General features: G+C 47.2%; 2 protein-coding genes across 4 annotated transcripts in view; one reads left to right on the forward strand and one right to left on the reverse strand.

Moving 5' to 3' along the window:
* The window catches only part of GSS (glutathione synthetase), a 33773-nt gene extending 29347 nt beyond the window's left edge, over positions 1–4426 (forward strand). For both annotated transcript variants that reach the window (XM_068524570.1, XM_068524571.1), the window contains 4 exons: positions 537–731; positions 1218–1299; positions 2788–2977; positions 3868–4426. In XM_068524570.1, the coding sequence (XP_068380671.1) occupies positions 537–731; positions 1218–1299; positions 2788–2977; positions 3868–3991 (591 nt within the window). In that variant the 3' untranslated portion in view covers positions 3992–4426. The remainder of the gene's footprint in view (positions 1–536; positions 732–1217; positions 1300–2787; positions 2978–3867) is intronic.
* Positions 4427–4886: 460 nt separating this feature from the next.
* ACSS2 (acyl-CoA synthetase short chain family member 2) overlaps positions 4887–22196 on the reverse strand; it is a 46599-nt gene continuing 29289 nt past the window's right edge. Inside the window, exons 3-19 of one of the 2 annotated variants that reach the window (XM_068566124.1) lie at positions 18737–18828; positions 18415–18518; positions 18095–18167; positions 17739–17814; positions 17457–17571; positions 16626–16664; positions 12553–12690; positions 11033–11203; positions 10591–10724; positions 10261–10393; positions 10123–10179; positions 9847–9927; positions 8603–8711; positions 7070–7138; positions 6567–6743; positions 5909–5983; positions 4887–5768 (exon numbers count right to left, since the gene is read on the reverse strand). In XM_068566124.1, the coding sequence (XP_068422225.1) occupies positions 5641–5768; positions 5909–5983; positions 6567–6743; positions 7070–7138; positions 8603–8711; positions 9847–9927; positions 10123–10179; positions 10261–10393; positions 10591–10724; positions 11033–11203; positions 12553–12690; positions 16626–16664; positions 17457–17571; positions 17739–17814; positions 18095–18167; positions 18415–18518; positions 18737–18828 (1771 nt within the window). In that variant the 3' untranslated portion in view covers positions 4887–5640. The remainder of the gene's footprint in view (positions 5769–5908; positions 5984–6566; positions 6744–7069; positions 7139–8602; positions 8712–9846; positions 9928–10122; positions 10180–10260; positions 10394–10590; positions 10725–11032; positions 11204–12552; positions 12691–16625; positions 16665–17456; positions 17572–17738; positions 17815–18094; positions 18168–18414; positions 18519–18736; positions 18829–22196) is intronic. The other variant, XM_068566125.1, reaches the window with a different exon arrangement.

Here is a 22196-nt window from a genome sequence, read left to right on the forward strand (position 1 = left end):
ATCCATTAGAAAAGCCAAAATGACAAGATTTCCAGGCAGAGGGAAATGCAGCAAATGCAAAGGCCCTGAGGTGGAAATGACATTTGTGTTTGAGGATTGACAAACCTGTGTGGCTGCAAGGTGGGAGTGAGGTGGAGGGATGGCATGGAATGAGGTTGAAAAGGAGACAAGAGGCAGATCCTTACAGGATCTTATAGGCCGTGGTAAGAAGTTTGTATTTTATTTGTAGTACAGTAGGAAGCTGAGCTCATAAACAAGTGTCCCACCCGTTTCAAACCTCTTCATCAATTGTTCTACACCTTTTCACCTTTTGTCATTTTCCCTTTTAATTATAGTCATGTGTCATTGTGCTAGACCATAAGCTCCATAAGGGCAAGAATCCTGCATAATAGGAGGGGCCATACCTGCCTCACAAGGATGTTGCAATGACCCTGGGAGATAATGAATGTGAGGATACCTGGCACCTGATGGATGCTCATTAAAGGTCAGCCAAAGTAAAATAAAGTAGAATTCCATTTGGTTTCTTCTCTCTGCAGAACTGGGAAGCACGGCTGCTGCTGGAGAGGTCATGTGCTGTCAAGTGCCCGGACGTTGCCACGCAGCTGGCTGGGACTAAGAAGGTGCAACAGGAGCTGAGCAGATCAGGCATGCTGGAGGTGTTGCTCCCCGGCCAGCCTGAGGCCGTGGCCCGCCTCCGTGCCACCTTTGCTGGCCTCTACTCACTGGACATGGTGCGTGGGCAGCCCGCTTCTCCCACCACAGGCCCCCTAGGTATCAGGGACCCAGAGCCCAATGTGTTGCGGAGGCTGGAACTGGCACTGGGCTGGACTTGGGTCAGTGATGCTCTGAGAAAACCCCTAGAGCCCTGGGAACCCCTAGGGCTGGAATCCACTGTAAGCTCCCACAGCAAAGGTGGAGATGGGGACGGTAACCAGGAGAAGGGGCTGAGGTAGACAGCAAGAATTGAGGAATATCTGTACCCGTTTTCCAGACCTCTTGCTGCTCCTGAACTGTTGCCCAAGAAAGCTTGTTGTCACTGTACTCACTGCTACAGGGGGCTTGCTGGGGTCATATCCAGATAGTAGCATCCAGCCTAACGGGGCTTATGGCTCTTACTCCTGCTCTTCCTCTGATGCTGCTCTACACAACCAGCAGGACCTTGGCTCCTGCCTCTTTGGCCCAAGACTGCTAGTGACTGCTTTCTTGCCTCCTGCCAGGGTGAAGAAGGGGACCAGGCTATCACTGAGGCCATTGCTGCCCCTAACTGCTTCGTGCTAAAGCCCCAGAGAGAGGGTGGAGGTAGGTGGTTCCCCCTTTGCAGGGCTGCTCAGTGAAAGGGGGCCAGCAGGCTGTCACCAGTGCTGATCTGCACTTGCTATGGGCACGGTCCCATGCTCTGGGGGATACAAGAGGAACTGACACATGTCCCCACCTTGGACAGTGTCCCAGGAGACCCTGTGGTCAAGTGCAGTGGAGCACAAGGGAATGTGTGAGGCGAACGTGATAACCAGTACACTACAGAAATGCCCGTGCACAAGGGAATGTGATTAACCAGCACTGGAGGGTTTGGGCAAGTGTAGTCTGAGGTGCCTGTGGGTGAATTGTGGGGAAGCAGGATGGGGGCATATCAGGAGGTTGGATATCTTCCTGCTTAGTTTGAACTCCTTGAGGGCAGGGATCATGTCTGCCTCATGTCTGTCTCCTGACCCAGAGGAGACGGTTTTTGATCTTGGCCTTAAGGGTTAGGTAGGAGTTTCCCAGGTGGAAAAGGGAGAAGAGTATTCCATACAGAAGAAGGAACCTCAGGCATAGGCACTGGTCCGTGAAAGTGTGGTATGTTTGGAGATTAATGAGTAACTGGTCAGGTTGGAGTGCAGTGTGGGAGGTGAGAGAAGGCAGGGATTTGGGTTGGAAAAGATGGTTTGGGACCTGATTATAAAGGACGTTGAATATATGTAGGAAATTGGATTTTATCCTAAGGGTAGTGGGAAGCCATTAGAAAGTTTTAAGGAGGGAAGGGACACATGATTGATCTAGGATCCGTGTTTCAGCCATGGTAGAGCGTGTCCTGGAATGTGGGGAGACACTGGTGGCAGAGAGACCATAGAGGAGACTGGTATAGTTGTCCAGAGAGCAATGTAGAAGGCTGGGCTAGGGCTTATGACAGTGTGGAGTACAAACTGAAGAGACATGTCCGAGTTCATGACAGGTAATGGAGAGGGAGGAGTTAAATGACTCAAGAATGCCTTTCACTTGATTGAGGGTAGGAAGGTCCAGGAGAAGCAGAGTCAGGCAGAAGTAATGAGTTCTGTTTGGACATGTTGAGTTTATTTTGGGAGCCCATGGGATATCTGTGATGTCTAGAGCAGGGAGCTTTAGTTAGAGATTTGGGAGTAAACAAGTTATAGGATATAGATGAAGCCTTGGAAGAGATCTCCCTGAAAAAAAAGTATATACATGGAGGAGAGAACAAGGGTGAAGGACTGATTCCTTGGAAACCCCAATATTTAAGAGGGGCAGGAGCCAGTCAGGAAGGCTGAGAAGGAACAGCCATAAAGAGGTAAGAAGAGAACCAGGGCAGGATGGTGTGGTGGAAGGTGTGTTTGCTTGTATAAGAGCTCTCCTGTTAAGGTGACATTTCCTCCTTGGAAGCCAGGCCTGCCCTGGGTTCACTGAGCTGGTGTCAGGAACGGAGGTTGCTGACTTGCCCACATGGCCCTAGAAGTGGGAGCACAGGGTGGAGAAGGTGGGGAGATGGTCCAGGGTGACTGCTTGGTGGAATTGCAGGTAACAACCTATACGGGGAGGAGATGGTACAGGCCCTGGAGCGGCTGAAGGACAGTGAGGAGAGAGCCTCCTATATCCTCATGGAGAAGATAGAACCTGAACCTTTTGAGAATTGTCTACTGCGACCTGGCAGCCCTGCCCGAGTGGCCCAATGCATTTCAGAGCTGGGCATCTTCGGGGTCTATGTCAGGTGAGCCAAGCAGTGTGTTTCCTTATCTAGTAAATGAGGCCAAGGATCCAAGATCTGCCCACCTCACAAGGCTATCAAATGAAGCCCAGATGAGAAGTGCTTTGAAACTATAAAGGAAATTCCAAGTAGTATCAAGATGGGTGAGAAAATAACCCTGGACTAGGAAACCCCAGGGAAGAAAAGAATTTGGGTCCAGTCCCAGGCCACTGGGGATTCTGGGAAAAGGTGGGATGGGCCAGCTAGAGGATACTCAGTGTCTTTGAAAAGCTGACTGGCCCCTGGGTTTGTATTTGAGCACTAAAGAATCAGGAAGAGGAAGACTGGGGAATTTGTAAGGAACAGTTCCTGGTCCCTCATACCACTTCCTGCAAAATACGCCACGGTCAGCACAAGGAAGGAATTCCAGATCCTACCATGCTCCCCACCAGAGCCTGCCTTCTCTATAATCTTCCCCTCCAACCACTCCCCTTACAGCATCTCTGCCAGCAAGTTCCTCCCCAGCCCCCCACCCCATCCCCACCACAGCCATCTTGAGAGAGAGGTAGGGAAGGAAATTTACAGCTACAGAACATGAAATGTGAGCCTGGCATCATGCTAAGTGCTGTTCCTGCTTTATTCAATCCTTGTGACCATCTTGCAAAGTGAGAGGTATTGTCCCTATTTTAAACTGAGGAAATTGATATTTAGAAAGGCTGAGTAACTTGCTCAAAGACACAGAGCTAATAATATCCAAGCTAGGATGCAAACCCAAATCTGATTAAAAAATCCTAGCACTTTCTCAGGTGTAGTCAGTCACCCATGTACAGCTCAGCTGGGACCAGTGAAGGTCTTGGGTTTGAGGGCTGAGTCCAGGTGATGGAGTTGTGTGTCTCCTGCTCCCATTTCTATAGGCAGGGAAAGACACTTGTGATGAACAAGCACGTGGGACATCTGCTTCGAACCAAAGCCATCGAGCATGCTGATGGTGGTGTGGCAGCAGGAGTGGCAGTCCTAGACAACCCATACCCTGTGTGAGGACACAGCGAGGCCTGCCCAGACTTTACTTGAAAGACCTTCTATCCTTTGTTCTTATCATTCCTCTCCTAGCCCTCCTGAGGGGCTGCCCTCCCCTTACCTTGGGAAGGTTGATCTCTTCTACAGATTTCCAGGGTCTTCATGGAAGGGTCAATGCTGGGTACCTTCCCCACAGCTTTCCCATCTGAGAACCAGAAAAGCTGTTTCCCTTAGGTGCGATCTAGAGGCCCGTAAATCCTCAGGGTGTGGGTACAGCTGAAAAGAAGCTTATCTGAGCTAAGGGACCATAACACTGCCACCCTCCTGTTAGCCCATTGTCAGCCTTTCCAGCAAGTTCCAGTGTCTGACTTGGGATAGGACTGAGGGGTAGGAGGAAAAGGGTAGAGGGGCACAGCCTTTTCCCACCTCTGCCTTAAATAAAACTACTTTGCTGATTCTGTGATTCCTTGGTTTGTACATTTAGGGGAGGGAGAAGCTATAATCCGAGTCGGCCCACTTCAGGTAGATTGGAGCAGGGGAAGTAACTTGGCTGTAATCAGAGTCTCCCTAGCTCCTGACCCTATGGATAGGACCCTGAAATTTCAATCCTTAGTCACTCACTAATGCTCCCACAGGATCATAGGGAAGAGAGAAGGTCTCTAGCAGGAGCCCAGGAGGGAAGGCAACCATGATGGGACATCACAGTTGTAATCTTGCTTCATTTGCTTTCCTGATTAGCTCAGAAGCTTGTCAAAAGGCCTGGAAGCCCTGCCTAGCTCTGCCTAAACCAAAAGTTCTAGAAGGTGAATATTGGGGTATTCCTGAGGAAAACCACTCCCCTTCCCATCCCCCACACAAGTCAGAACAGCTAGCAAGTACACAGCCTGTAAGATAACCAAGAAAGCAAGTCACCACCTTCTTGAGGTCACAGACTTTATTCCTACAACCACAGGGCTTGAGTACAACAGGCAAGAAAAGAGAGCTTCGTCTGAGAATGTCTCTCATGGGCAAGACTCTGTTCAGGGGAGGGTGGGAAAAGAGGACAAGAAAATCAAGCTCCTCTGGTCCTAGGAACATAACACATTTACTCCTGCTAAGACACAAATGATCTGAAAACCCTCTGGAAACTGAGCCTGCCTGCACAGCCTCTGGAACAAATGGCAGACAAGCCATCTAGCGCAAAAGGGAATTCAGACCCATAACAGAAGCAGCAAAGTGTTTAAAAAAATAATAATCAGTTGTTCCAGGACTCACAAACAGGCATTTCTAAGGGCAAGTGCATGCCCAAAATAAGTACTGGTGCTTCCTGAGAGAGCTGACATAGCATTACAGAGTTGCTTCCCTGCTTCAGTCTATGCCCTCACTTGCCCACTGAACACTTAACTTGGGTTTGGGATATGACCTTCAGGTCCCTGTCCTGGGCGCTAATGGCTCTTTGCAGTCTAGGGGCACAGTAGCCTGAGGCTGACCTGGGCCCTGTCCCATCTGCCTGGCAGTCGCAGGAAGTTGCCTGCACCCAGAGGCAAAGCTCGTCCTCAGTTCCAGACGGCTCGTCGGGGAGGTGGTGTGGGTCAGCACAGGCCCTGAGTACTCCTGGATGGGGGCAGGGAGGGTGGGCAAAACTTCGGAAAGCCAAGCAGGGGGAATCCTGGTAATGGGCAGGGTCCTGTTCACTGGATGGTCAGGCAACGGTGGCTGAAAAGCTGGGTGATGACGGATGGATCAGCCACAGTGGACATGTCCCCCAGGTCGTGGTCATTCTGAGCGATCTTCCGAAGCACCCGCCTCATGATTTTCCCTGGGGGACCACAGGCTTCTGGTTACCTGGTGACAGCACTGACCCATTCCAGCCCTGCCAAAAGCTTCCATACACACACACTCCACCACCACTGGGCCTTGGCCAATCCAGTCCCAATCCCTCAAGGCCTCTGAACATACCTGAGCGGGTTTTAGGCAAGCTGGGTGCATTCTGGATGTAATCCGGTGTGGCAATGGGGCCAATCTTTTCTCTAACTGTAACCAACAAATCATTATGCATTTTTTCAGTACCCTTAGCCAGGCTGCCCAAAACCAAGGCAGAGATGGCTTTGTTTCCACCCTATTTCCTCTTCAAGGTTTTGCCCACAATCATTCTCAGGCTCATTTCTGTCTTCCTCTCTTTTAACACGTTGTCTCTTTATGCTCTCATTTTATATTAATTCACCTTCATGGAACTCAAGCTCTAGAATCAGCCTGCTAGAGTTGAAATTCCACTTTACTAGCAGTATGGCCTTGGACAAGAGATTTAACTTTTCTGAGCCTCAATTTCTTCATCTTTAAAGTGAGAGCAACAATAGGATCTATTTCATGGAGGTGATTATAGAGATTAAATAGATTAATGCATTTAAAGCACTTAGCTCAGTGGTGGCACAGAGAAAGAATTCTATAAATGTCAATCATTATTAACCTAGTAGAGACTGGGTGGGAAGAGGGTAGTTAGCCCCTAAGGCCCCCTGGGGTCTGTTTGTGGTTTGAGAAGCAGCTCACTATAGCCCTTCCCCAGCAACCTGGGCCATCAGGACAGACCTGGCAATCCCTGCCCAGGGAAGCTCCTTACTCTGCTTCTTGAGCTCCTCAGTGAGGGTGGAGCTGAAGGTATGGCCATCGCACAGGGTGACAAAACAGTAGAGGCATTCGCCCTTCACAGGATGAGGGTGGCCAACCACGGCTGCCTCTGCGACAGCCTCATGTTCCACAAGTGCTGACTCTACCTCTGCCGTGCTCAGCAGGTGTCCTTGTCAAGGGAAAGGAAGTGCCATGAGAGAGATCCCAGTCCCTGTTCCATCTGTCCCAATAAGGCAGTCCTGGTCTGGTCAAATGGGGAAGGCCTTTCATTCATTCCTCATAGGACATACTTCAGTTGTCCCACCATCCTGGTTCCACTCCTCCAGGTACATTTCAATGTTTATCACTCTTCTTCCAAAACCTGGGTCCAGAACTGAATGCTGTACTCCAGGCATGGTCTGGCCAAAGGATATCCTGGCTCTCTCAGAAGGATTTGTCTGGGAGTTGCTGGGAAAGAAGGGTAAATAAGAAGGGAAAATGGTCCCTGGCCCTTACCAGATACATTCAGCATGTCATCAATCCTGCCAGTGATCCAGTAATAGCCATCCTGATCCCGCCGGCAGCCTGGGAAGAGAAGAAATGTGCAACATAATAAGTACCCCACAGTAGGATACAAGATCCACGTTACCAAACTGTTACACCCACAGCAGTAGCTCCTAACAAGTCTTCCTGCTTCTGCTCTTGCCTGCTGTGGTAGCAGGCTCCAAGATGGCCACACTGATCTCTACCTCCTGGTATTCATACCCCTGCGTAGTCCTCTTTCTCAGTGTACTAGGGTTTGTCTCGTGATCAGTCGAATTTGGCAGAAATGATAGGATGTCATTTCTGAGATTAGATTATAGAAGACTGTGGCTTCTGTGTTGGTTGCATTCTCTCAGATTACTTGCTCTGGGGGAAGCCAGCTGTCATGAGTAGCCCTATGGAAAGGTCCATGTGGCAAAGAACTGAAGGTTCCTGCCAAAAGCCACTTGAGTGAGCTTGGACGTGTGTCTTCCAGGCTCAGTCAAACCTTCAGATGACTACAGCCCCAACCACAGGTTGACTGCAACCCACGAGAAACTCTGAATGACAACCACCAGCTAAGCCACTCACAGATTCCTGGTCCTCAGAAACTGTATGAGATAATATAATATTTGTTGTTTTAAGCTGCCACGTTTGGGGGTAATTTGTTCCGTGGCAATAGATAACTAACGTACTGACCTGAAGTCTATTCTCCATGAAACAAGCAAAGTTATTTTCTAAATAATAAATAAATTCTTATCACTTCTCTGCTTAAAACCCCTGATGGTCTCCCACTGTACACTGGATAAAATCCAAACTCCTCACCATGGCTCACGAGGCCCTATCTTATCTCCTTCTCCAACTTGATATAAAATTCTTCCCCTTGCTCACTACATTCCAGCTACACAGCTTCAGTCTGTTCCTCAGACATTCTAAGCTTGTGTCTCGCTGGTACAGAACATTCATTCTTACTCCAGATTTTCCCATGCCTGCCTCCTCCTCACCCTTCAGGTCTCTGGTCAAATGTCACTTCAGAGAAACCTCTCACCATCCCATCTATGGTGGCCATCCCTGCAGTATTTATTTGCTGAATTTATTGCCTGTCTCCCCTTACTAGAATGTAAGCCCCATGAGAGCTGTACTGTGCTTAGATAAGTACATGGACATAGTAGGTGGTCAATAAATATTTATGGAAGAATGGATTGGTGGGTGGACACATGGGCAAACATAGGCTCCAGACATGAGGATACACATGACATAGTAATACATACTGCCATATGCCCCATCTCTTTCAGCCTAGCAGCAAGGGAAATAAGAACTTTTTCCCTCATACATCAAATCTCAGATGGCACCATGCTGAGTGCCCTCCTGCAACACTCATTCTTGTTCTTATAATCTTCTCTGTAGTTCTGACTGAATATTAGACACTGATACATAAGACACATCCCTAACCAACTCTTCTTGGAAATGAAAGGGGACAGTACGTATCTCAGTGGGAGGTTTGGGAAGGGGATAGCCAAGGCTCACCATCTCCTGTCACATAGTACCCGGGAAACTTCTTAAAGTAGGTGGTCTCAAAGCGTTCATGGTTCCCATAGACTGTGCGCATGATCCCTGGCCAGGGCTGCTTGAACACCTGGAGAGTGAGGAAGACACAGTGGTAACATCTGCTACACTGTCTTACAGGAAGACAATTACAGCTTTGTCAAACCTTAGGAGAAATAGCCTGAATGCCATTCCTGAGAAGTAGGACAAAGTACAGGCTTTGGAGATAGACAGTCCAGGCTTGGAATCCCCGCTCTGCCACTTACTAGCTGTGTGACCCCAGGTAAGTAACATTATCTCTCTGAACTTCAGGATCCTTATCTGTAAATTAGAGAAAATAATCTCTACCTCCCAAAGTTATTGTGAGGATTAAATTAATAGTATGTGGAAGCCGCCTGGCACAATGTTCTGTTAGTAATAAGCATTTAGTAAATTTGAGTCTCCTTTTAGGTAATCCCTCAGGGATGCCAGTCCAGTTTGATGCAAATGAAAGCAGTATATAAAAATGTGGGACCCACACATAAGTAAGTAATCATTGCCCCAATCAATAATGTCCTGTGGCAGCAGATTGACGGGATGGACAGAATTCTAGGCTAAGAGTCAGAAGACCTGGATTCAAGTCTTGCCCTTGTTACTAACTTGCTCTTAGTAAAAATGAAGTGGGGTGGAGGGTGGGGGCTAATGATCTCCCTACAACTGTTAATAAAACGATTACAACAACAGCTAACATTTATCAGGCACTAACTGTTAGGTTCTGTGCTAAATGAAGCCTTCACATGGATTATCTAATCAATCCAGCAACCACAGGAGACACAGGTACTATTATAACCCTGTTTTACAAGTGAGAACATTTAGGTTCAGGGGGGTTGGGTAACTTAACTAAGGTCAGAGAAGAGGCAGAGCCAGGATTTGAACCCAGGCAGGTTGACTCTGGAGCCTATATTATTTTCCATGATGTCTTCCAGACCCGAAAAGGCACCATCAGGTATCTTTGAGCAGAGCCCTTAAGAACTTTGTGGGCCAAAAGGCAGAGAGGCAGGCAAAGTATCCAGAAGGATTCCCCGCTAGGGTCTCTCTGCAGATGATAAACCCTCAACCATGGAGCTTTAGCCAAAAGCAGCTACCGGGAAAGATTAGGTTCTAAGCTCTAAAGGAGAGTACAGTACCCCTTTGTGGACCCTCCCCCGTGCCCCGTCCTCACTGACCCGCAAGGGCCAGGATCTCACCAGATAACCTTCAGCTTCACCTTCCAACTCTTCCCCAGATTCATTCAGGACTGCAGGAGCTACACCAAAGAATGGGAAGGTCTAGAAGCAAACAGGAGACAGGACCCACAGAGAGAAGTGAGGCAACTCTGACTCAACTCTCTACCTCTCCTAAGGAGCCCCAGAGCCTCAAATTCCTCACACATATCAGTCCAGTCCCCCACCCTCTACCTAGGCCAAATGCCCCAAGACTCTACTCCTGCCCAGCCCAGGACCAGCCAAGGGAGCCTCACTCACAGCAGAACCAGGCTTCATGGGTGTGGCACCAGGGAGGGGGGTCAGCATATGGCCACCCTGTAGAAGTCAGAGATCAGGGGTTTGAGTCAGTCTTCCGACACTGTCCCTGAGCCCCAGCCTTCTGTACCCCTTACTCACTGTCTCTGTCTGCCAGAAGGTGTCCACAATGGGGCAGCGCTGGGCACCTACCACCCGGTGGTACCACAGCCAGGCCTCAGGGTTGATGGGTTCGCCCACTGTGCCTAGCACCTGTAAGGAGGCCCGGCTATGCCTTGGGCAGGGGAATGGGGAGAGAGGAAGGCTCTGAGCACCACTGGGAGCCAGGAAGACATGCACAGGCTCTTCTCCTGCCCCCTCCCCTATTCCAAGCCAGGGTGTTAGAACAATGGAATGGAAAAGACTGTGCCCAAAAGGCCAGCACCAGCTCGGAGGGCCACCTGTGGGGCAGCAGTTGGGAATGGGTCTCACCTTGTGACAGGCTCATCTCCAGACTTCATGAGCAGGCGGATAGCTGTAGGCGCTGTGTAGAACTTGGTCACCTTGTACTTGTCCACAGTACTCCATAGGCGGCTCACGTCCGGGTATGTGGGAATCCCCTCAAACTGACCCCAGTAATGGCTGGTCATTTTTGGTCCTTCTCAATAGTCCTTCCATTCCCCTACCATCCCCTCAGGCTCAGCATTTTTCCCTTTCTGACAAATCCATGGCTTCACTCCCTTACCAGACAAGCCAAGAGACCTTCCCAGTCAGGATATACAACCCCCTAAGAACTCCTCTTTCTCCAGGAAACAGGTCATTGTATAAGTCCCTCTGCCTCTAGACCAAGTGGCTTTGGGAGGTTGTCACCCAGGATCATCTTGTCCATACCCTAAATAAACCAAGTAGCCCTGAGTCCCAGCACCCTTCTTACCAAAACACTGGTGGCGCCGTTGGCCAGTGGCCCATAGGTGACATAGGAATGGCCAGTGATCCAGCCAATGTCTGCTGTGCACCAGAACACATCCTCCGCATGGAAGTCAAACACATACTTGAAGGTTGTGGCCACATAAAGCATGTAGCCCCCAACTGTGTGTACCACACCCTGGGGAGAAAACAGGGCCTCAGGTTGGGGCCTTGGGCTCACCCCCACTGACTACCAAATAGGCTGGACAGAACGAGAGGAAAAGCCTCCTCAGGGATTCTGGTCCTGACAGCATCCCTCTCATAGCATCCATCTCTCTTCCACCCTCTTTGCATGTTCCCATCTCACACCCCACATGTATTTATAGTCAGTCCATCATTCACACCCACACCCTAAGATGGTATTTCTGAACCACCCACATTACTCTCACATACATGAACAGTTCTAGTACACTCACACCTAATAGTGTCTCTATTGTGTGTTTGTGCACACACACTCAATTATATGTTGACACAGTGAGAGTGGAAAAAAAAAAGATAATCTTCTTTGCTTACTCCATCAATACACCATCCCTAGGAAAAAGAGGCCCAAATTGTGTCTCTAAAGGTCCACTGAGGAATATCCAAAGCATGTGGAGAGAATAATTTATGGATGGGTGAGTGGAAGGTACAGTGACATATCTTTCAAGTCAATGGACGAGTCAGAGTTTTAAGTGTTTCCAGCTCCCACACTGTGCCCTGGGAGGTACTAGATGTTAATAGTGTGGCAAGTGGAAGGGACTGAACTCTAAGAGCTGTAGTCTAGAAGGCCGAGAGTGATCCCTGTGCCCCCTCTGGGCCTCGACTTTACAGGCAGCTCTTCTTCAACCAAACCATGTGGGTATGGGCAGGGAACACAGATGTCAGCCACATGGATTGATCCTTTCCTCCTTTTCTGGGCACCATGAAAGCTCCCACCTGAATGTCTCACCCTGGGCCTCACCATCAGTGATTGAGGATTTATGTCAATTTGATTTAGAAAAGGTAACATGCCATTTCTTTTTTTTTTAAGATTTATTATTTATTTATTTATTTAATTTACTCTCTGGCTGCGTTGGGTCTTAGTTGCGACATGTGGGATCTTCACTGAGGCATGTAGGATCTTTCATTGTGGCACGCAGGCTTCTGTCTAGCTGTGGTGCATGGGTTCCAGAGCACGTGGGCTCTGTAGGTTGCGGCACGAGGGCTCTGGTTGCAGCACGAGGGCTCTAGTTGAGGCACACAAGCTCAGTAGTTATGGCACGCAGTCTTAGTTGCCCGGTGGCACGTGGGATCTTAGTTCGAACCCGCGTACCCTGCATTGTAAGGCGGATTCTTTACCACTGGACCACCAGGGAAGTCCCTAACATGACATTTCTGAAACTCAGGGTTGTACAGTAGAATTCATGTCATTACATGCTTCCTCAGAAACTCACTTCTCACCTCTACACAGTGTATGTGTACGTACACACACACACACACACACACACACACACACACACACACACTTGCCTTGGGTTTGCCTGTGGAGCCACTGGTATATAGGATGAAGAGTGGGTCTTCAGCATCACACCACTCAGGCTCACACTCATCCCCTGCCTCTTGCATGAGTTCATGCCACCACATATCAACCCCCTCATTCCAGGAGATCTGCAGGGGGAAGAAGACAGGAATGGGCAGGGAGGAACTGTGAACAGCTCAAGCTGGGGGCAAAAGACACCCCTACCTAGCACCTGGAGGGGCCAGGGTGGGACTGGCAGATGGGGGTCCTGGGAGGGAGGAAGGGCCTTGCAAGGGTGGAATTGGGCAGAGAGAATAGAAGCGGAACAGGAGGCTTCTTTGGTACTTCCAGCACCCTGCTCCAGAGCTACTCTCACCCGGCCTCAGGCTAAGGAGGGCCCCTCAGTTGGTCCTTTCTCATTCTTCAATTCCTAGCTTAAATGTCACCTTCTTGGAAAGGCTTTCCCTGAACAGTATCTGATAGGTTCCCATCCCCACCCTCACCCCTGCTATTATTCTTTTTTTTTTTTTTTTTTTTTTGGCCACGCAGTGCAGCTTGTGGGATCTTAGTTCCCTGACCAGGAATCGAACCCCGGCCCTTAGCAGTGAAAGCGTGGAGTCTTAACCACTGGACCACCAGGGAATTCCCACCCCTGCTATTATTCTTGATCACAGCACCTTATTTCTTTCCCACACAGCACATATTTCCAGTTATTTTATTTAGCTGTTATTTTATTTTGCTTGATTACTGTCTCCCCAAGTAGATAGTGACCTCTATGAGTGCAGTGGCATGTCTGTCTTTCCCGCCCCTCCCACCAAATCCCCAACACCTAGTAAAATGCCTAGAACTCAAAAGGCACTCAGTAAATTTTGTTGGATGAGTGATTATGCACACACAAGCCTACATACACAGGTATGTACTTATGGGACTAGTGGCTCATCAGCAGGAATGTGGACACCACACAATTCAGAAATGCAGAATTAGTCAGAGCCTCAGGTAAGGCGGGTACCTGGCCCCATTAGTTAGTAGCAAAAGAAGTCAACAGATCTTAGTCCAAGCATCTTTTTCTGCATGTCTAGACATCATCCACATCTGGAGGTTCCTACCCCAACTCTGCCCCTGCCTTTACACCACTGGTACCAATGGGTTTCTCATAAAGACACTTGCTTGAGGTTCCATTCAGCAGGAAACCTTGTTTTAAGTTGGTGGAAAAGGAAGGACCAAGGTGGATTTCTCCCAGTAGAGGGATGTCCCCCTATACTGACGTGTGTTTGATAACTACTTCTGGATCTGTCATCCTGACACTTTTCTAAACTCTCCTTGAAACTGCTTTACTTTCCCAGTTATATCACCTGTTTGAAAAACCGGTCTTCTGAGTCTACTCTTTCCTGAGCGAAGTGTATTCCCTGAATTTGTCCAAAAGTTGCACTGGATTTAGATTCCCAGTTCTGCTACTTCCTAGCTGTATATGACCTTGGGTAAGCCACTCTACCTCAAGTCACTCATTTTTAAAATGAGGATAGTCATTCTTGCCCTAATAGTCACAGGATTTGGGGAACATCAGAAGAGAACCGTATTACCTAGTAAACATGAAGCCTTGGATTGTCCTGGGGGGTAGGGAAGACTGATGAATGTCATGAAGGTGAGAAGTTAGTTCAGTTCTGCTGAACTCCTCTGGGAGGTGAAATAAGAATGTGATCATGGGAACTACTGGGGGTTTGCTTCAGCTGTCACGAAACTCTTTCATATTCATTAGCTTCTTGTTCTATGGCCCTGGCTGGCAGGTAAACATGATAGTGTAAGAGAAACACCCTACTCCCATTATATGGCTCTATGGTAATTTACTGTGTCCATATTTAAAAACTCCAAAGTTTTAGACAACACATACCTTGATAAATTATAAAATTACAACTCCCCTCTCTCTGTACTATCTGCCCCTTACTCTGGAGAATTTGAAGCTTCTGGCACATAAGCATCATAAGAATCACAAGTCCAGGCCAAGAGAGGCACCATTAGGAAGAAAAAGAAAGAAGAGAGAGAAGCTGCCCACAGCTAGAAAACACAAAAATAAACCCTGTTTTTTTACTGGAGTAGCCATATGGGTCTACACATACATTGTCACATGGATAATTTTTTTCCCACCAGATGATCTGCTTGAGATGAGGACATTAATGTATTTAAGCAGAAGTGCGTCAAGAGTGCTTGGGCAAACGGCGCTGGTCTACAGTGCTGGTGTGAATTGTCATAGAAAAGGCACTAGGTACAAGTAAGGGCAAAGCATAGTTACACTGTGGCAGTGAGGGGACTCTTGTAATCTTGTAAAACTGTTTCTTTTGTGGGTGTGGGTAAGAAGGGGTGGGGTGGGTACTCCAGGTGTGGAGCTGATGACCAGCACCAGGAAGCAGGGTGAGCTCAATTAGTGGCACAAATGTTGGTTGTGAATTAGGTGTATACTTATGAGGGCCCAGTGCTTTGAACCAGGAAAAGGTTTGAATTTTCTGAAATAAGAATCGAGGAGTTGGCCTTTGTTATTGGACCAGAATAGCCTTAGGGAGGGCAGCCGCCAGGTGTGAAAGAAAAATATGAGGAAGCTCATAGGTAACATGGTTGAGGAAGGTACCTGCCAACTGTACCAGGCCCTCCCTTGAAGACTGCTTAAGGATGAAGGGGTTTGGAGCTCTGCCAAGATTTCTGCAGCTTTGACTGCAGTCCTCAGACCTGGACTTTGTAAGCCAATTTTTATGGTCTTTGGTTTTTTGGTAACTGGCTATTTTCACCTTCAAGAAACAAAAATCCAGGAGCCGGTGACCTGAGGGTCTCTGGTATTAAGAATTATAAGAGTCTATTTCTTTTCTAGATTCCCTTTTAGAAATGCCAGCCTGTCTGCTATATTAGAAATGATAAAAGCTAACATTTATGGAGTAGTTACTATGTGCCAAACACCTTACATACATTGACAAAACCCTATCAGGTAGCTACAGTTTTATCCTTATTTTAGAGACGGGGACACTGAAGCAAGGGAGCCTAAGTAACTTGCCCAAGTTCCCACAATAGCAGGTGACAGAGCCAAGATTTGAACCCAAGGAGTCTGGCTCCAGAGCCTATACTCTAACCACTAAGTTTGTTTCCTTTTTCAAGAGAAAAGTCTTAGGTCCCTGCCTGAGTTTTAAGATGAAAGCATTGTCTCCTGGGAATCAGATCTGTCTCCACCATGCTAATGAGAATAGAGAAAAGGGGGATTATATTTACCATTAGCCTAAGAGGTAGATCATAGCAGATTTAGAGTAAGACACCCTAGGAGGATGGTAAAACTCAGAGGAACAGTGGCTTTTATGTTTTGTTTTAGTAAGGGAAGCGGGTTCCTTTAAAGCATATACTCTCATCTCTCCATTACTGATAAGGGAATTGAAGCCCAGAGAGAAGAGGTGACTCATTCAAGGTCATACAGCTAAAAATTGGTCTCTGGACTCCACCAAGCCCAGTCTCTCCCCTGTACTAATTGGCTTTGAGTTCCCACTTAGAGATCTCCCTTCTTAGAACCACCTACAATGTAACTTTTGTTCAATTTAGCATTTAATTATATCAGAGTTTATAAATCCCAAAGTAGTTTATAAATATATTTAGGAACCTTCTTCTCTGCTGCCCTATGTAAAACTTAGGTTTTCATTTGTAATACACATCTAACTGCCCAACTTGATGGTGAATTCCCAAGGTCAAGGTCTGTACCTCCTCTACCTGTTCCTCCTCCTGTCTCTGCTGGTTCTGCCTCAGCTAAGTGCACAGTAAAAACTTTCTGACAAGTTTACTTGGTCCTCTCTCCCACAGTGGTCCTAAGCAGCAGGAGTGAAATGGAATGTCTGTTGCTACCTCTCTGAGATCCATGCTCTGTGCCAATTCAGAGAGGTAGCAACAAGCATTTGGTTTCATGACCCTTCAGAGTGACTTAGATGGCAAAGGACCTAGGAGTAGAGAGAAGGGGGTTAGGTCTGGCAGCCACCTCAGTGGGGCAAACAGGCAAAGAGCAGATGGACACACAAACAAGCATGTAGGGAAGCAGTGCCCAAGGCAGTGCAGAGGTGGATACCTGGGGCCAGATGCGCTTGGGTTTCTCTTTCAGCTTACCCTGTTAAGAGCCCATGGAAAGGGTGGTGAGCAGGGTCTGAGGATAGGGGAGTGGGGGGGAAGGGTCACTGTGCCCCAAACCTCTGGCTGCCTCTTGTCCCTCAGGCCCCTCTCTCACTGGTCCTCCCAGCCTCCATTTTCCTGATCCTCTTCACAGCCCCTATGCACTCAGAACCCCTAATGCGGACAGGGGTCTCCAATCTTCCTAGACTAGACGGAAGTCTCTCTAGCCCTAAGACCGCTCGGAGCCCCCCAAGTCACAGAGTCTCAGGAACCCTCTGTCCTTCTGGACCCTGGAGCTTTCATCCTTCATGCCCCTTAGACCTGGAGGCCACCATTGGGCTTTTCCATCAGAAGCGTGTATCCAAAGCGAATGAGGGCCATACCTTGAGGGGCAGATCCTGGTCCTTCCATGGTGGGACCACACAGGTAGCCCACCCCAAACCACAGCCCAGTAATCAAGATGACTACAGATAGTCACCCAAGTCAGCCCATTTCTAACCCAAGCCCAAGCCCTGAACGTCCCTTGTGCCCATTAGAATACCCCAATGAGCACAGGAGTCTTCCTCACAATCTCTCATGCTAAGTTCCCAAGGTACAAGGGGCTCCCTACCTACATCCAAGGTCAAAGTCCCCCAGCTCCCAGCCAGCCCTGCCAGAGGAGCCATTCCTAGGATTGCTCCCAGAACCTCAGCATTATGATGAGGAAACAAAGAAGGACATCGGGAACTTCCTGGGCAGGAAAAGGGAGCCACTTTGAGCCCAGAGGAGGGCATAGAAGTACCAGACTCACCTGCACATCCGGGCATGGCCTCTTAATCGGGGGGGACTGGCTGGGAGAGTCACCTGTGCCCAGTTCTGCCCGCCCCAGGTGCTTGACCACAATGCAGCATCTCACTGGGAAACCCCTGGAGGAAAGAAAAGCCTGAAGTGGTGGGCTGGTTGGCTCAAAAGAGAATTTGGCAAGACCCACCCATGTCCATCTAGGGTAGGAGGGACAAAGGGGACCTGGCACTGGGACTGGGGAAATGCCTAGTCAACTCAGAGCAGTAGCCGGCAGACCAAACACACTTACTTCTCCCGACACTTCTCCAGGGCCTCGTCAGCCAGCTCCTTCAGGTTCACAAGCTTTTCCCCCCTGTAGAAGGCATCTTTGGGGAGCAACAGACATTCCAAGCCTTAGGAAGGCACCACACTCCTAGCCCTTTATCCCTAGTGAGCACAATGTCCACAGTCCTCCTGGGTAGGCCTCTTGTCTCTGGCTCTTCCAGCTGATTTGAGCTGACAGAGGGTAGGCTGAGGTGGAACCAGGAGACGAAGGGTAGGCTGCCCCTACCCTTTACGCCGAGCAGTCCCAAATACCAACTAGCTGACTGAAGACCAAGACTTTGGGTGTGGGGGTTTTGGAGAAGGGGTGAGAGAAGTAGTCACCTGTAGTGATGAGAAGGCTGCAGCTGGAATCCAGGATCCGTTCACAAAGAGACTCTGAAGAGAAGCCCGCAAACTAGGGAAGGGAAGAAAGACTGAAGGAGAGGGCGACCCAGGGATCGAGTGAACAAGGAAAGGAGTCACTTATAAAACCTTCAGGGTCTCTAAGCCAAGGTCATAGAAGAAACTGGATAACTGATAAGGAACCTATGACATTCTAAACTCCTTAGTCTGGTTCTTAAGACCCTCCATCATCCAGGCCCAATCTACTTCTCCTGAGCCCTATCCCCCACCAGGCCCCTTTTTCCAGCCCAAATTCCTACCACAATGGAGTGCAGAGCCCCAAGGCGGGCACACGCCAGCATGGCCACCACGAGCTCCGGTATCATGGGCATGTAGATGGCCACTCGGTCGCCCTTGCAAATGCCTGCAGGTAAAGGACACAGACTATGGACCATGGTGGACCCCACCTGCTGCTACGTGCTCCCTCTCATCCAGTTACCCGCTACCACACCCCCACCCCCGCAGCTGACCTTTTCAGTTCCTCTGTTACCAGATTCCTTCTATTCCTTGTCTACTTCCACCAAGTCCTCAGATACCCCAAGGCTGGGCTTTCCAGTCCTTTCCCCATATCCCCACACTCACCCTGTTTTCGGAGAACATTGCTGAAATGACACACTTGGACCAGAAGCTCACGGTATGTGATCTGGGTGGTCTCCTCTGGCTCATTGCCCTCCCTGAGATACATCAGAAAGAGCCAGTCATTAGGGAGTATGACCTCTTCCCCAAACAAAAAAATAGGAACAGTCATAAAATCCATTCAGTAACACCAAGGCCTGGGAATGTCCCGTGAGGGTGAGCCATCTGCCACCACACCTTGAGCTGACTGGTCAGATACATTGGCTTTACAAGGTATACTTTATTCACAAGCTGTGTGTCACAGGAAAATGCACTGCCATCTCTGAACCTCATTTAATTTGATAAAATGGGATGATGGTTTTCTCTCTTCCATCCTAGGCATGTATTAAGGAGAACTTATATCATGGATGTGATTCTTCCTGAAAGTGATGTCAGCACTGCACTGGTGTTACTCAAGTGTGGTCTCCAGATGACTTGTACCCAAGTCACCTAGGGAACTTGTTAAAATGTAGATTCCTGAGCCCAAACTTAGAATCACAATCACAACGTCCAAGAATCTGCTTCTTTACTACAAGCTGGTATAAATAATCAGTAGGTTATATATAACATAGATAACTAATAAGGACCTAATGTATAGCACAGGGAACTCTACTCAGTACTCTGTAATGGCCTACATGGGAAAAGAATCTAAAAAAGAGTGGATATATGTATATGTATAACAGATTCACTTTGCTGTACACCTGAAACTAACACAACATTGTAAATCAACTATACTCCAATAAGAATTAAAAAAAAAAAGAATCAGTAGGTAATTCTGATGCACATTTAAAGTTAAGAATCACTACCCTCTATCAGCTGATTTCTACCTCCTCAGCCTTGCCTCCTACTCCTGTCTAGGCTTCAGCCTGGTTTCTTTCAGTCATTCTTTCATTTATTCATTTGCTTATTCAACTCCTATGTGCTATATATATATGTATAGAAATAAGGCACTGATGAACAAGATAAGCAAGATCCCTGACAACATGGAGCTTATATTCCAATGATAGTGCAGGAAATACACAAGTAAAAAATATAACCAAGATAATTTCAGATTATAAGCATTATGAAGGATATAAAGAATGACATAATAATGACTGAGAAATAATTTTCAAAAAGACATCTTAAGGAACTTTCAGACTGTATGCAAAGATTTAACTATAAGAATATTCCCCTCAGTATTATTTTTCAATTTTATGATTTTCAAATAAGTAATACATACAAATGGTACTGCATAAAAAGATATGTAATGAGAAGTGTCCCTCCCACCCCTATCCTCCAATCACCCTGCCTCCTGGCAACCACTGTAACTACTATGTTGTGTAACTTTCCAGAAATAGTCAGTATGCAGACAGGGCCACTCCTAGTAAGATGAAGGGTATAGGGCAACTGAACTAGTGAGAAGTAACCAAGAAATCACTTTGCTAGAAGGCTAGCATCTTTCATAAGGTCCTTGGGATATCGTTGAAGATGGAAATTTTAAAAATGAATTTAAAAAACTGAATTTTAATGCTGTTCAGAAGAGAAATAAGTACTCACAGTCCCCAACCAAGCACGGAATGGGGAAGTGGGAAAGAGCTGCTTCAACGATAGGACAGGCCTATTAGACAAGCATATATACATGCATTTATGTTTATGTATTCTCTTTTTTTTCTATACAAATGATGGCATACAATACACACTACTCTGTATCTTGTTTTTTATTAAATATAATACACATCCAATAAACTGCACAAATCTTAAGTACAGAGCTTGATCATCTCGCTTTATTTTGAAATTTAACAATATATCTTGACATTATCTTCCATTAAGACTTACAGTGCTATTTCATTTTCTTTGTCATCTGCATAATGTTCCACTGTTTGTGTATGCCATAATTTATATTTAACAAATAAATATTTCAATGAATATCTTTTTTTTTTTTTTGAATATCTTTTTTAATATGTCATTTACTCACTTGAAAATATACCTGTAGGATGAATTAGTAGAAGTGAAATTGTTGAGTCAAAGGATATGTACATTTTAAATATTCATAAATATTAGAGGATAGCTACTTTAAGTAAGATGGTCAGGGAAAGCCTCTCTCTGGAGAGATGATATTTGAGCTAAGACCCAAGTAATGAGAAGTAGGCAACTATGTAAGGTCTTGGGAAGAGTATCCTGGGCAAAGAGAACATCAAAATTTGGAAAGGCACTGAGGTGGTAAAGAGCTTGGCCTATTCAAAGAACAGAAAGGAAGCCAGTATGGCTGGAGCATAGTGAGCAAGAAGGGGGGTAAGAATCAGAGGTAGGCAGCATCCAGAACACATAGGGCCTTGTAGGCATGGTAAGAAGTCTGAATTTTATTCTAAGTAGGTTCCGCCTGGCTTCCCTTATACACAAAGTCCCACGTCCACACTCTTAATCATGCCATTGCCCCTGCTCAGAATGCCTTCCCACCTCCTTCAGGCTCCAGCACCACATAGCCCCCCATAAAGGTCATTTTGCTCCCTCTTCCTTACTACCCAGAGTACTTATGAAGGAGGTAACTGAAACTCAGAGAGACGTAGTAACTTGGTCCAGGTCACACAATGATAAGTGGCAGAGCCAAGAACAGATCCTCAGGTATTCTGATTTCAAGTCAGGACTCTTTCTCCTCATGCTGTGAAGGACAGCGACTAGCAGGGAAGCCAGGCCTTTGGAGATTTCACAGAAGATTATCAGCTTCTTTCCAGTTCCTGGATAGATGAGTTAGTTACTATCCTCTCCTTGGCTTAGCCCTCCTAGGGCTGAGAGGAGACAAGCACAGAGAGCTATCTAAAGTGGGAAGGAACGGGGAGACAGGAAGCTGGCAAATGGCCCTGAAGGCCAGATGCGAAAAAGCCATTTCCAAAACTGGCTCACTGATGAGTGGCACACCAGAACATCTCTAGTTACAGCTAAATGCCAACATATACAACACACCCATGCATACCAGCTGACCTGTATGCATTCACATACATAAAATCATATATACTAATATAAAAACACTGTAGAAATACAAGCTGCTTATTTGCACACATAGGCACAAAGAGCATAAGTATATGAACCTAGGCAAGTGTATGTATGTACCACACATTTATGTACCCACGTATGTGTACAGCTTGCCCCACCAGAAACTCTCTATCACATTATTCTGTTTCATTTTCTTCATGGAACTTTCTATGATTTGAAATTATCTCATGTATTTTATTCATTTGTATATTATCTGCATCTTTCACTGGAATATAAACTCCATGAAAACAAAGACCTTGTCTGTTTTGTTCATTGCTACACCCCTAGCACTTAGAATAGAGCCTGGTACATAGAAGGTGCCCAGGAATATATAAGCACAAACCTATACAAGAACAGCTTACTTGAGCCCACTTCCAGTTACACACACAGAGTGTACATCCCTCTCCCTGGCTCTGGG

This window comes from Eschrichtius robustus, chromosome 16 (assembly GCF_028021215.1).
Source record: "Eschrichtius robustus isolate mEscRob2 chromosome 16, mEscRob2.pri, whole genome shotgun sequence".
In the NCBI taxonomy this organism is placed as follows: Eukaryota; Metazoa; Chordata; class Mammalia; order Artiodactyla; family Eschrichtiidae; genus Eschrichtius; species Eschrichtius robustus.